The sequence below is a fragment of the Trematomus bernacchii genome, unplaced genomic scaffold, assembly GCF_902827165.1.
Source record: "Trematomus bernacchii unplaced genomic scaffold, fTreBer1.1, whole genome shotgun sequence".
In the NCBI taxonomy this organism is placed as follows: Eukaryota; Metazoa; Chordata; class Actinopteri; order Perciformes; family Nototheniidae; genus Trematomus; species Trematomus bernacchii.
The window spans coordinates 11,142,998-11,158,690 of record NW_022987648.1 but is presented as its reverse complement, the minus strand read 5'-3'; the positions used below and the strand labels follow the sequence as shown (position 1 = coordinate 11,158,690).

The 15,693-nt window shown below is 39.9% G+C and overlaps 1 protein-coding gene across 1 annotated transcript in view; it reads left to right on the top strand.

Annotated features, from left to right (window-relative positions):
* Positions 1-1,525: 1,525 nt before the first annotated feature.
* Positions 1,526-15,693, top strand: part of pth2ra (parathyroid hormone 2 receptor a) — a gene marked incomplete at its 5' end in the record, with an annotated part of 84,415 nt that continues 70,247 nt past the window's right edge. Inside the window, 2 exons of the mRNA XM_034134196.1 lie at positions 1,526-1,630; positions 10,371-10,476. Of these exons, the coding sequence (XP_033990087.1) occupies positions 1,526-1,630; positions 10,371-10,476 (211 nt within the window). The remainder of the gene's footprint in view (positions 1,631-10,370; positions 10,477-15,693) is intronic.

Below are 15,693 nucleotides of genomic sequence, written 5' to 3'. Positions count from 1 at the left end.
TTTTGACTAATGATTTATATGTGTACACATATCACTTAAATTATTCAATACATCCTTTGTACGGAAGTATTCAAAAGTAAAAATGACATGTTTAATATCAATTATTTGCTGTGGCCAATTGTTTTCATTGCATTTACAGACCCTTGTATCTCTCTGATACCACCCAATGAATGCACAGACTTGCTTGTCGAACCACGCTACACAAAGCAGATAGCAACACCTATAACAAAACCCGAGGTGACAGGGCTTTCAGTGTTGCAGCTCCTAGACTGTGGAACAGCCTCCCAGTACATATCCGGACTGCTGAGTCTATTGAACTTTTTAAATCTCAGCTAAAAACTCACCTCTTTGCACTGGCTTTTAATACTAGTTGAACATTACATTTTTACATTTGTATGTGTTTTTTAAAAAATATTTTTCTAGTTATTGTGCTTTTTATCATGTTTTTAATTATTGTTTTATTATTGTACTCCCATTGTGTTATTTAATATGTATTGCCTGTACAGCACTTTGGTCAACTGAAGGTTGTTTTAAATGTGCTATATAAATAAATAAAGATTGAGATTGAGATAAAAACTTAAGCATAGACATTTTAAAAAATGGGCTACTCTATCGACATTTTAAAATTATATTTAAAGAAAAGGCCCTGACTAAACAGCAGGGCTCTATTTCAGTATTAACTATAGAAAAAAAGACAGCAACAGCTGACATCAAATCTTTGCCGAGCCCAAGGATAATCATAAATAAATAACATAGTGAAAATAAATATATTGCAATGCTCAGTACAGCAGCATCCAACCGTCTCTAATCATAAAAAAACATAATAAAAATAAATGTATTGCAATGCTCAAAACAGCAGCATCCAACAGTCTCTAATCCTTGGATATTACATGTCACTGCATGCATGCACGGAGCAGCTGTAGCGCGGAGATCATCATATCATTCTGTCTTGTATTACTTAACAACAACAAAATAACAAAAAAAAACGGCTCGTTCGCGGGCGCGAGCCGGCTCCCGTCGTTCACTTAAAAGAGCCGGCTCTTTGAGCCGGCTCGTTCGCGACCGACACATCACTAATGGAGGCAGGGTGCGCGTTCCAACTGTGTGGTGTGGCAGAGCAGGCTGAGAGGATTTCTCACACATAAGGAATTCAGAACAGAAATGATAAATTCCATCAATGCATTTTGCCGAAAATGGAGGGGGGGCTCACTTTAATAAGGATTCTCCCCTCGCAATCCATGTCCAAAATCAGCGGAAATCTCCAGTGCCAGCGTGCGTCCGGGACTCTTCCTCTGCGGGGGCAGCGATGTCACGGTGACCATTTAATCGACGCTTGCTGAGTTTATACTAGTGGAGAAATACTCGGAATGTTTGCTTTGGTGAAGTCTATTCTTATGCGTTTGGGAAGCTCACTTTTGGACCACAACTTGCGATACAACTTGACGTGAAGCTGCTTCTCAATGATGAACAGAGGAGATATCGAGCATACGCTTTGCTTTACTTCACATGAACGTATGGTGTATACATTTTTACACTACAGGAGATGAAAGCAGAAAGAAGAACGATGAATTTGTTCGTGTGGATATTAGTACTAAACTTTTTCTTGTGCTGGACCTCAGTTGACGCACAGGTAATTATGTATCCTTTGTTTTTAGCTAAAATGCTTTCACCCTATAATAAAAGTATGTTTTTAGAACTAAATTCATATGTATTGCCTTATAATAATCCCATCTTCAGCCTGTTCATTAAGGATGAATACAAATGTTAGCCGAATATTATTTTTGAAATTCACCAGCATAAAAGCTGCACTGGATTTATTGCCATAAAATGCAGGAACGCGCTTTACCTCTGATTATACACCGACCATTTTAATTGATCTTCCCTCAATTTAACAGTGTTGCTGAGGGGTTTCCCTTACACATACCCTTACAGATACAAACACATATAAATAAGCGGTCAGCCAGGGACCAGTATGAGTCATAAACGGTCTTTTTTTCCACAGTGTTTAGTGTATTTGCAGCTCTGTATCAGGCAGATATCTTTTTATAGATGGTCACACAAATCTCTGCAACACCAGCACTGCAGGAAGTATGTTTGCGTTTATAACTAATAGACTCCTCAAGAGCTTTTTGTCCCTGATTTGAGGGAGTTAAATAATCATCATCTGACAATGTTTCTCATTCTGTGTGAGGCTTGTGGGCGAGTAAAGTGTTGGCAACTGAATCACCATACTTAATTAGTCATTGACCTGTGAATAATCCAGTTTTTTCAGAGAACAGTGTAGCATGCAAAATGGTTGTTGTTTTGTCAATGTGTGAAATGTACTATTCATTGACTGGCTGTGTCGAGTAGTGGAACTTTTATTTTGAAGACTCAATGTGCAATTTTAGATTACAAACCGGAGCTACCAGGTTTTTTGGCTTCCCATTATAAAGTCATGTTTAATAAGACAACAAAGCTCAAGGACTTGTTGGTTTTGTTGACTTATTTAGAAAGTGTGGTAAATGTTTAAGGTTGGATCAGGAAGTAACAAAACCTAATGTGCATCATCAATTACAAACCAGAGCTAGAATGTTATTTCTTAACATTACGAAGAAAGTGCCAAGATTTTCCCGGAAGAAGTGTCACAGCAATCATTGCCTGAAATATGTCGACCCAATTGGACACTGTCTCTTTATTATAAGTAAAACGTTCAAACTAAGTGGACCCTTCTTCATTTCTGCAGCTTTCCAATATTGACTTGGAGGGTGATTTAAACAGCCAGATCAACATGTGTGGAAAACGAATGAATTGCTGCTTAAACGAGACATGCAGCATTGTTGCCTGTGACTACCAACCATTGCTTACTGTAAGGAAACCACAGCTTGCCTTTTATCTCTGAAATTAAAACTGATTGTTTGCGCTTATACTTCTCATCTCTCTCTCTGCATTTACCTTATTTTTTCCTCCAAGTTGATGAAGCGCTGCGCTCTTGTGCTGCACATGAGCCACAGGGAGTTAGGGTTGGAAGGTGGTGGGCGTACAGATCACAAGCCTTTGATTCCAGAGGCTGAGCTGTGCATTTGTCTCAAGTATGGTTAGGAGTGGGCTACAAAACGGTCAGGCAAAGATAGAGCTTAGCTGAACATCTGCAGCTGTTTTTGTAAATATTATATTATATTAATTGTGTTCCGGAGTAACTTACACCAAGTGCATTGAACCATAGAGAAAAAAAAAGAAAAAAAGCAAGAATCCTGCAGGCACAATAGCTATTAATAAGCCAAATCATCGTAAGCATAATTGTATTGGATACATAAGAGAGAATGTTCCTACTGATCAAGGCGTTGTTGAAACAGGTGGGTTTTCAGTCTACGATGGAAGATGTTTTAACTTTCTTCCTTCCTATTGAAAAAGTCTTGATGATCTTCTTAATATTTAACCAAGCGTGGCCATTTATAATCAGCAAACTTCAATATCTTTAAAATATTCAGCCTCTAACCTTGTTAGTCCAAGCTTTCAAAAAGCATTCCCATTCATGATTCTGAGATTTCATAACAATGGTGAGACAATCAGTATGCCTTATTGGTCTGCTAAGCAGCCGGTCTGAAATATTCTTTCATACGGTTCAATACCCTTTACAAGGACAACAGGCTGAAAGGTTAAGAGACAGCATGACTCCATAATGACCCTTTATTTAAATGTTCAGTGCGTGAATGGATTTAAAATGGAATCATTGCCATCCACACGCACAAGTCTATATGGTACCCACTTTGACAGAAATCAAATCAAGTTTTATTTATATAGCACATTTAAAAGCGATTTTTGGTCGAGCCAAAGTGCTGTACATGTAATAAAAACACTTTACTACAATCACAATAAAAGATAATAATTTACAACAGAAATATAAAAAACAAAAACACAGGGAATAGTCAGGTGTCATACTCCGCTCTGACTAGAAGGCCAGAGAGAAGAAGTGTGTCTTTAGTGAGGATTTAAAAACCCTAGTGTCTGGGCCGACCTCACATGGAGGGGCAGAGTGTTCCAGAGCCTGGGGCCAGCTGCTGCGAAGGCTCGGTGCCCTCGGGTTATTAGCCTGGTCTTGGGCACTACCAGCAGCAGCTGGTCAGCAGACCTTAAAGCTCTGGCTGGGGTGTAGCGATGGAGGAGTTTGGCTATATAGGCCGGAGCCAGCCCATTTAGGGCTTTGAAAACAAATAAAAGGATTTAAGAATCAATTCCGAACCGAATTGGAAGCCAGTGTAGTGAGGCCAGAATTGGGGTGATGTGGTCACGCTTTTTGTGTCCAGTCAGAAGACGTGCAGCTGCGTTTTGGACTAGCTGCAGACGTTTAATTGAGGCCTGGTCCATACCCACATACAGAGCGTTGCAATAGTCCAGTCTCGAGGTAACAAAGGCATTAATAACCCTTTCTAGGTCTTTAAAACATAAAAACGACTTGGTCTTGGCCAATAGTCTTATTTAAAAAAAGAATAAGACACAAGTCTAAATCTGTGTCTTAATGTGGTTCTCAATACAAAAATAGCTTGTTTGTTCACTCTCGAGTTAATTGTCCTGACATTACAGGGTTGCCACAATAAGACATATTGCTTTTTTTGTGTGATTGGGAAACCAAATAATAAAATGAATGAACATATTGTACAGTTACTATAAAACAAATCTTTAGGGGCTAATTGGCTTCTTTAGATAATAAGCTTTGTATCCCGCCAATCCAGTCCAAGGGTATTTCACATTTTAAGTTTTTCAGGATATCCTTAAAGGAAAATAATTGTATGCTTTATCTGAATTGCTAAATACTCCTTTCTGATTGGTCAATTGCAGAATTGATAGTCTGTTATTTCCTTATATTCGACCACTGCTCTGAAAAACGTATATTTTGTATAGATGCAGTTATAATGTTCACACACAGCAAGCGGATCAAAAAAACATTTATTATATTACAATATTTTTACCTGTAACTTAAAAATAGTATGGTCACTTTAAAGCAAGTTTTATCGACTTTACACCTACTTTGATTTGGAAAACATGTAACTTCTTACAGCTATGTCCTTCAGATAAAAGCGTCAGTGCTATAGATAGTATATATACTGTATAGTTGTATGTGTAGGGTCATCACATGTTGAGTATAAGCATTTTACAGGCATGTATTTCCTTGAAATACATTATTCTACTTTGAAGGATTCAAAGGCTTTATTTGTGATATGCACAATAGCTACAACATAGTTATGGCAATCACAATCTTGAGTCTCAGTCTCTTCCAACAACGCAAAACTGAAAATACTGAATATGAAAGGGAAAAACATTCAATTGTGCAATCAAACAGGATGCTATAGACGAAGTGGTTCAAGTCAGTGCAAGAATAAAAACACATCTACAAATATAATAGTATAAGATAGAACAGAATGGAAAATACATAAGGTAGAGGAGAATACATACTGTATACTGTAATAATACAATGGAAATGAGGACTATACACATTATGTACAAATGAAGAGTGTATTATGAACACACAAAATGTGAAGGCATTTCAGAGAGCTCAGGAGTTCAACAGTCTGATAGCCTGTTGGTTAAAACTGTCCCTGAGTCTGTTGGCTTTTGCGTGATGCTGCTGTTTCTTCTTCCAGATGATTGCAGACAGAACTGTGTGTTGCTGTGGTGATGTGGGCCTTTAATAACCCTGGGGGCCTTCTTCCTGAGATGCTGGGTGAAAAAGGTCCTCTATACTGTAGATGGCAGCTCAGTCCTGGTGATGTGCTGTGCAGTTTTCACCACCCTCTCTAGAGTCTTATGGTTGAGGGCGGTGCAACTGCCGTACCAGGCCGTGAAGCAGCTGTTTAGGATACTTGAGTCCATGTTGAACCTCTGCAGCCTGTGGAGGAAGAAGAGCCGCTGTCAAGCTGTCTTTGGTGATAGTGTTTTTGCGATGGGTCAATGTAAGGTCCTCAGTGAAGTGAACCTCGAGAAACCTGAAGCTGCTGACTCTCTTCAACGTATTCCGTTGATGTTGATGGGGGCGTGTCCCTCTCTGTGTTGCTTCCTGTAATCCACAACCAGCTTATCTTTGCTGATGTTTAGATGGAAGTTTGTTTTCCTGGCACCGAGATGCCAGGGCTCTGACAGGTGTGTCTTCACCAAACAATGGTGCTGGAGTTGTGTACGTCAGTGCACGCATTGGTGCGTGAAAAGGGAGTAGATGAGATGGCTAAGAACGCAGCCCTGAGGGGCTCCAGTGTTGAGGGGGAGGTGGAAGGATGTGATGTTTCCCACCCGAACTGCCTGGGGTCTGCCTGTTAGGAAGAGAGCCCAAGGTCCCTGAGATTAATAATGCCCCTTTCACACCAACGCAGCTCCCGTTCTAGCTCCGTGCTTGCGCTCTTCTGGTTCGGAACCGGTTTTTCTTTTCAGCCCCCGTTTTGTTCACACCGCCCAGAGCCCGAGTGGTGCTGCGTCATTGCGTCATTGTTTGCGTCATGACTAGGGCTGTCAGTCGATTAAAATATTTAATCGCGATTAATCGCATGATTGTCCATAGTTAATCGCGATTAATCGCAAATTAATCACACATTTTTTATCTGTTCTAAATGTACCTTAGAGGGATATTTTTCAAGTTTTTAATACTCTTATCAACATATGAGTGGACAAATATGCTTTATATGTTTGTTTATTATCATTTGAACAATGACAAATATTCTCATGAATATTAAACACAACAACCTCTGAACATTACAAATATTCGATTCAACCTGGAACCTCTCTCATACATTAATACAATACAGTTTGTGTGTGTGTGTGTGTGTGTGTGTGTGTGTGTGTGTGTGTGTGTGTGTGTGTGTGTGTGTGTGTGTGTGTGTGTGTGTGTGTGTGTGTGTGTGTGTGTGAAAGAATGTGGAGACACTGATGGATCGTTGGAGAGCTATGTGCAGCTCAAGGCATATATGCTCGAACGGAAGCTGCAATCATGTTGCGCGCACTATCCGTGCTGAGTGTGCTGACTTTTCGTACAATGTCCCACTGTCTGGCTACCTGCATAAAGTCAAGTGCTCGGCGCAGTTGTCGGCGAAATGTCATTGAAACAGCTCCTTATATCCGTTAGCGCAGCTAGCTAGCGCCAGATGCTAACAACAACAACACGTAAGGTGTGCCTCGCTCGCGCAAGTCGCGCCACACATACACACACCCTCCCGGTCCTCCCGATGGCCAGTCCGGGCCTGCCGGTGAGCGTGGAAGTGTGGTCTGCCACAAGCGGGCGGCAGGAGCGGGGCTGTCAGCATCAGCTTGTAGATGGTATTTTAAACTCGATGCGCTCTGAAACTACGGGGCGGGGCGGCCGAGGACAAAAAATACACATGCGTTAATTGCGTTAAAATAATTAGTGGCGTTAATTTTTTTTTGCGTTAACGCGTTAACTTGACAGCCACACACAGTTGTGTGTGTTGCTGACCAGAATTTGTGGCATTTTGTTGTTGTTGATCAGATTAATCCCGCCTCCAACGTAAGCGTGACGTATGCGGTTCTTGCTTCTAGACGGACAATTTTTTCGAGCTTGGTAAGAACCGATTTTCGGGAAAAAGAGCCGGCTCCACTGCGGTGTGAACAGGAAAAACCGGTGCTTATCAGGCTCAAGCTCCGAACCGGCCCTGGAACCGCGTTGGTGTGAAAGGGGGGTCAGTGTATGATTTGGTCATTGGATTTTCTTTTCACAAATGGAAATTCAAAAACAAAAAACGACTGGATATTTGATTTTCGTTTTCAAATTGAAAAACCAAAATTGAAATACAAGGCGTTTTTCTTTATCACGGTCAAAAAGGGATTTACTAAACTTAAAAAACGGGATGATTTTCATTTTCTACTTCTCAAAACAACAAATTAAATCACTAGAAAACAGAAACAAAAAAAACCCCCGTTTTTTCATATTCTGCTACCGGAAGTTACCTTACAAAATAAGAGCGCAGACGAAACTCACGGAAGTGATTTCAAAACAAAAGCACTCGTAGGCTATGCTAAAATCACACTTTGAATCACTACAGTATCCTGTTGAAGGAACTGTGATTATTATAAACAAGGAGAATTTAGCAATCACAATGAAAACGGCCAAGACACACTTTGAGCCCAGAAAATGAATGTTATAAAGGGCTGTAAATATAATAGGCCTATTTCTAAAATGGACAACATTGTTAGGAGATTTCAACTATACAGCGATTCTGCACTGCGGTCAACTCAGCCGTCTGGGTGACCAGATGTCCCGCTTTGTGCGGTATTGCACAGCATTTACACGACTTTTGGTGCGTCCCGCAAATTGAGACGATGTCCCACATATTTCATTTTGATTGGCTAAAACGCTTTCTAAAATCTGATTTATGACATGAATCAGATGCGGAGAAAGGCCGGCTCGGTTCGCTGACGGCCGGCACCGCCCTTTATTATTATATGTTTTAAACTTTATATATACAGTCTATGGTTTTAAACGGCATCATGTAAGTTGCGCTGACAGGCGACAGAGGTTCACAGTGCACCCCCCCCCCGCTGACAGTTCACGAGCGTCCATAGTGTCTCTCCACCCCCCGTTGACAGTTCACGCGTCGACATTGCATTTACATGTCCCACGGGCCACATTGTCCCACACAAACATACTCTAGAGCAGAAGTGGCTTGACACAGTAAAATTACTTCAATGTATTGTTAGTAGTAATATCCTTCAGCAAAGTAACACACTCTGTCACTCTGGTTGCCCTCTTATGATGCTGCTGTCTTTTAATATATAACTATTTTTCAGCCGCTAATTCGTTCCTCGCAGATTCTTCAGTCTCATCAGCCTCATCCTTCCATCAGTCTCAGTCAACGCTCAAAGTGTGTCTTGGCCGTTTTCATTGTGATCGCTAAATTCCCCTTGTTTATAATAATCACAGTTCCTTCAACAGGATACTGTAGTGATTCAAAGTGTGATTTTAGCATAGCCTACGAGTGCTTTTGTTTTGAAATCACTTCCGTGAGTTTCGTCTGCGCTCTTATTTTGTAAGGTAACTTCCGGTAGCAGAATATGAAAAAACGGGGGTTTTTTTTGTTTCTGTTTTCTAGTGATTTAATTTTTTGTTTTGAGAAGTAGAAAATGAAAATCATCCCGTTTTTTAAGTTTAGTAAATCCCTTTTTGACCGTGATAAAGAAAAACGCCTTGTATTTCAATTTTGGTTTTTCAATTTGAAAACGAAAATCAAATATCCAGTCGTTTTTTGTTTTTGAATTTCCATTTGTGAAAAGAAAATCCAATGACCAAAACATACACTGACCAAGGGGCATAATAGGCCTGAAGGGTACAATGTTGTTGAATGCTGAACTGTAGTCAATGAAAAGCATTCTCACATACAGTAAGTGTTCCACTGAACCAGACTTCACCTTGAATGTTCTCTTTGCACCGTTAAATAACTCTCTTAAATGAGGCTTGAAGGTTTAGCCTACAAATGTTATGATGTAATTGACTAAATAAGGATGTTTAAATTCAACCAACTTTTGTGGAATTCACTCTTCTCGAATCGACCCTCCTTTGCATATGGGTTTTTAAGCTGGTAAATCATATATTATAATTCACCAAAGTAAAAAATTGGGATGTTTAAATGGGTTTTAATGCTCCTACAGAACCACTGTTTCACATACAGTGAAGCAGCACAGACTCTCCCAGTATACTCTTCTTGGAAATGGGAACTTGCACAAAACAGTTTCTCTGTTCGCTCCTTTTCAATTCGTCTGTCATATGGTTTGACAGTTTGAGTCGTTTTTGGCACAGATGACTCAGGCACTGTCATGGGAAATAACATTTTCAAATTATGTGACTCTAACCAAATAGCCCCAGTAATGACTCTAAACTCTGACAAAAACATAGTTACATGGTGCAGACGCCCCCACCAACCCATGAATGAATGGCAAAAATCAGGGAATTGAGCAGCAAGTCCAGTAAACTTTGACTTCAGTCTTCTACCGATAGAAATCATGTTTCTTTAAGAAAAAAAAAAGACTACATTAGCAGGAAATATATATATATTATAAGAAGGGCTTAAGTCTTTAGATCAATTATTTGAGGCTTTAGCTGTGTATCTACTAGCAGTGTTACCGGCACAACTTGATGTAAAATGCATAGGGATTAGATTAGAAATAAACAGATGCAAATATAATCTCTCTCATGAAAATAACAAAAGTGTTATATTAAAACAACCTTGGATATGATCACATTTTGTTTTTCTCTACTGTGTTCCCCTGCACGTGGTTGCCAAAAAAGTTGACCTGGCACGCAGCAGATGGCTACCGAAATAAATAAGGCAAATTATAATTTGCATACATACAAAGACGGTGACAGATGTGATCTTGTTTGTTTTGCTCCACAGACGGGGTTCGATGTCCCTCTCACTGCACACGAGCAGATGTACATCCTTTATGAAATCAAACAGCAGTGCTACCAGAACCTCTCCAACATTGATCCCGGGGCCACAGGTACATAACATGCACAGAAAGTCGCTTTGATGCTAAATAATTCTGCACTCTTTGGATTATTTGGTTAACATTTTTTGGGAAATATTGTTATGTTTATGTGAATGCGATACTGTTTCAAATGGGAAAAATGGCAGGTCAATCTTTTAAAGCCCTTGGTTTTTTGTCTGTTATGTGGATCATTTCAGTTTTTTAGTTTTTGTTGTTAATGGTTCCATGATTTCAAAGGCTTTGAGGATTGACAGATGTGTAAGACAAATACAATGCTTACCAACACCATAAAAGAAAAAGACAAAGGGGCTAACGTTAGCTTAAAAGCTGCTAGCTTCAAGGATCGGCTTGCTCACACTGGATTAATACTATACAATGTACTATTTTCCAGAGGTGGGAGTAAGTCCTACATGTGCAAGTCATGAGCAAGTCTCAAGTCTTGACCTACAAGTATCAAGCAAGTCCCAAGTCACTGTGGTGAGAGTCAAGCAAGTCAAGTCAAGTCATTGCTCAGGTCAAGTCAAGTCAAGTCAAGTCATACGAAATTCTGATGAATAAGCACAGTTTCCGCATTTAAATCAGTTAAAAGACAGTGGTTATGAAAATGGATTCAACCCACACTATGATCTTCATTACATACACAGTTAATCATTTAAAATCTAATTTAGACCGATGACAATCATATTAGATTCATATTAACCCCAGAACTGCAGACAATATAGCTAGGACTCAGTCAAAAAGTCTGTTCAAAAAGGCAGAATTCCAGGTAAGAAAATCATATATGGCATTTGCCATTACACATATTTAATTTACATTTCTGTAAACACTAGAACCCAACAGCGTCAGCACCTACATAGATATCATTTTCAAATCATTTAATTTGTTTCTCTTCATAATTTCCTTATAAACTAAGTAGGACGATTTAAAACTCAGTTAATTGGGTTCATTTAGAAATTGCTTCAGTTTATCATCATCACAGATCAAAAAGTTCAGATTCATTTTACAATAAATCAAGGAATGATGCACTTCTACAAACAACAACAACATAATTAAAACATTTAAACAAACTACTAAAAGTAGATGAACTACATTATTCAAAAGTTTACAGTAACTTCTGATAATAACACAGGGGAAATAAACGAGGCATCTCTCTCTCTCTCTCCTCTCTCTCTCTCTCTCTCATCTCTCTCTCTCTTCTCTCTCTCTCTCTCTCTCTCTCTCTCTCTCTCTCTCTCTCTCTCTCTCTCTCTCTCTCTCTCTCTCTCTCCTCCTCTCCTGACAGCCCGTCAGTATCAGGGTTAAGTACAAATGAATCCCTTGGCGGTTCTAGTGTTAATTTACCGTTTTGTCTTCTCTTTGTAATGCTTAATCGATTTGAAACCAAGTCTAACGTAGCTTAAACTTAACGTTAGCTTTCTAGCTAACACAACACATTCACGCACCTTTCTCTGTGGCTTTTTTTGTAGTGACGAATGAAGTTGGATGTTGTGGTGGTCGTGTCACTGATCTTTATGCTGCAGACCCTGCATACCGCTGTTCTCTTCTTATTAGCGTCATCGATAACATAATCCTTGAATCCAAACTTCACTATTTTTGGAGTAACGCTAGCCGCTGCCATGTTAACTGACACTCCTGCCGTCTAATGGGTTGCCAGGTTTGCGCGCACAGCGCTATAATCACCCAATCACGTTTTTCGAAAAAACTAAACGTAATATCTCAATACAAAAACAAACGCAAATATTTCATTTTAAACAGACAAGTCCTTTCAAGTCATCTGTCTCAAGCTTAAGTCAAGTCTCAAGTCATGAATACCAAGTCAAAGTCAAGTCAAGTCTTTTATCAATGTTAGTCAAGCAAGTCTCAAGTCAAAAAATATGCGACTCGAGTCTGACTCGAGTCAAGTCATGTGACTCGAGTCCCCACCTCTGCTATTTTCTGAAGAAGGCATTTTTATTTTAAACCTGTGACTTGGTAAAATAATGTTACCTACTGAGTCAAATATTGTTTACCTCATTTATTATCCACAACTTGGGCCCTTTCTCATGTCTTCAAATGTTCCTCCTCGACTCCCCTCCTCGACTCGCAGAGACTGGATATATCCCCCCCCCCCTCTCTGGTCGCTACAATGAGGGAAATAAATGACGGGCCAAAAGTTTTATTTACAAGTATTACAAGTAAGCAGAGGACACCAAACCAACTGAGACCTGTCTGTCCGCTGCATCTATGCACACACTGCACCACACACACCTACACCACACACACGCACCTACAGCTCCTAAAGCATATAATCAGGCTACAGCCGTTGTGTATTTTATTATGTGAAGCACTAAATGGTTTTAGAAAAATATCGACTTTGTTTGTAGATATCTACTAAACTAAAGCAAATAAAGAGAGTAGGCCTGTTATACTGAGTGATATGATATATATTATACACACTGCTCTGCTTTCTGCACGGACCTCACAGCTGTTCTCACTGTAAACATCGCGTCGCGATGAAAGCAGTTAATAAAATAATACCCAGGGGATGCATGCAGAGCTGTCATTGGCTGAGATAAGTCCGGCCGTGCGTCTCGACTCTTTGAAACATCACTGTTGCCGGAAATGCATCCACGAAGGAGCCGTGGAGGACTGTGGAGGACCCATCAGTGTATCCTCGGTTATAGCTCCTCCAGAGAGCCTCCTCGACGCTCGATGCTCGGTCCTCGATGTGCATTTCGAGAAATGAGATGTCCTTCAACATGGCGCGCTAAAATTCATTTCCGGGTCACTACCGGAGGACCGAGGAGTCGAGGAGTCGAGGAGGGACATTTGATGACATGAGAAAGGGCCCTGGTGTCTTTTTCCTCTCAGTGCAAACTTACATGCAAGAACATTCAAATATGTTTTTAGGCTACATGTTATGTCAGAATCTTCAAAGGTTCCTAAACTACTCAACTACCCAGTTGAGAAGGCTACTGTCTACAAAAAAATCTTACATTTGGTTATGTTTGTATGTTAATAAATCTCAAAGGAATATGGGAAATTGCAAACTAACAAACAAAAAGGGCAACCCAAATTTAGCATCGATCTAAAATATGACATGGAAACACAATGTGAAATGCAAAAAGGTGAATGCCTTTCAGTTGTGTTTCTTCATTATAAATAGTGAAGTATTGTTAAGCTGCTCTTTTATTGGTAAAAGCTGTCAGTAAAGTTCTGACAGGAGCTTTTGAAATGCAAGTATTCAATTTTCTTTCTTCCACTTTAGTTCAGCTAACAATAAAGGTTGATAGCTGCCAAATGAAACCTCCATCAAGTGCTTTCCTGCCCTTCATCAACTACCCACTCTCTGTTTAGATGCTCTCATTTAATTATTTCTCTGTTGTCAGTCAACCTTATAAGCATACTTTGTGGTTTGATTGTTGCTTATGAATGAAAATGCAGACAAACCATGACTCTGCTGTCATTACACTCTGATCAAACAAGGCCGTTGTCTGTACATTCAATAAAAAACAAATGTTATTAGCGTGATTTGCACAGTAGGCTACAGTTTGGCATTGCATATTTGCACATTTTTACATAATTTATACTATTTATTGATGTAGTATTTATTAAATGATTCAACGGTGTTCTGACAACATAGTGTATTGGCACCCCCTAGTGGCAAAAGTCGGTACTGTAGCTTTAAGGCACCAAATAGTGCGACTCTCCTTCTTGTGTTTTAGTTTACACAGCAAAGCCATGCAGAGCACATCGTAGCTCAGTTCTATGCCACAGATCATTTTGTTTTAATCCTTGGAGTAGATCTGTCTGTAAGTATACAAACTTACCTGTTTCTACTGTACATACTGCCCCTAGGTTCAATTCTCACAAAACATAACATTCCCTTCCACTGCTACGCCGACGATGTACAGATCTATCTGCCTCTCAAAGCAAATGTCAAACACTCACTACAGCAGTTGATGGACTGCTTAGCAGAGATAAAATCCTGGCTGAGCAAAAACTTTCTCAACCTCAATGAGAGCAAGACTGAGGTCATCTTTTTTGGACCGCAACCTCCAGCCTCTCCGGTTGATATTCTGGGCTCTATCAAAAAAAACATCCTCCCCTCGGTCATGAACCTTGGAGTGACCTTCACTAGCACTTTTAAATTCGACAAGCAGGTCAGCACCGTAGTAAAATCCTGCTTTTTTAAAATAAGACTATTGGCCAAAACCAAGTCGTATTTATCTTTTAATGACTTAGAAAGGGTTATTAACGCCTTTGTAACCTCGAGACTGGACTATTGTAACGCTCTGTATGTGGGTATGGACCAGGCCTCAATTAAACGCCTGCAGCTAGTCTAAAACGTTGCTGCACGTTTGCTGACTGGCCACAAAAAGCGTGACCACATCACCCCAATTCTGGCCTCACTACACTGGCTTCCAGTTCAGTTCAGAATTGATTTTAAAATCCTTTTATTTGTTTTTAAAGCACTAAATGGGCTGGCTCCGGCCTATATAGCTGAACTCCTCCAGCGCTACACCCCAGCCAGAGCTTTAAGGTCTGCTGACCAGCTGCTGCTGGTAGTGCCCAAGACCAGGCTTAAAACCCGAGGGCACCAAGCCTTCGCAGCAGCTGGCCCCAGGCTCTGGAACACTCTGCCCCTCCATGTGAGGTCGGCCCAGACCCTAGAGGTTTTTAAATCTAAACTAAAAACACACTTCTTCTCTCTGGCTTTCTAGTTAGAGCAGAGCACGACTCCTGACTTTTCCGTGTGTTTTATTTTTATTTTGTTTTTAAGATATATCTGTTGTAATTTATTGTCATTTACTGTGATTGTAGTAATGTGTTTTTAATACATGTACAGCACTTTGGCTCGACCAAAAATCGCTTTTAAATGTGCTATATAAATAAAACCTGATTTGATTTGATTTGTGTGCCAAGTTATGTGTTTAAAAAATGTGGTTTAATTGATTGTGTGGTTTCAATGTTTAAGATAAGCTAAGCTAACTAGCTGCTAAGCTAACGGACATAGCTCATTCTTAGCATAGGCTGTTGATTATACTGCACTCTATTTGCATTATGTTGCACATGTATTATTTCAATTGTGTAACTTGTGTTGTATTTTTCTGTTTATTCTTGCAGTTTTACAATTTCAAGCCTCAGTAAATGGTCAACTCAACAACTGTCGTCTGAGTCTTTGTTCACTATCTGTTAAGCTATGCAGTGCGATGCATACGCAAGGGCAGAATAGTAAAAAGACACTAC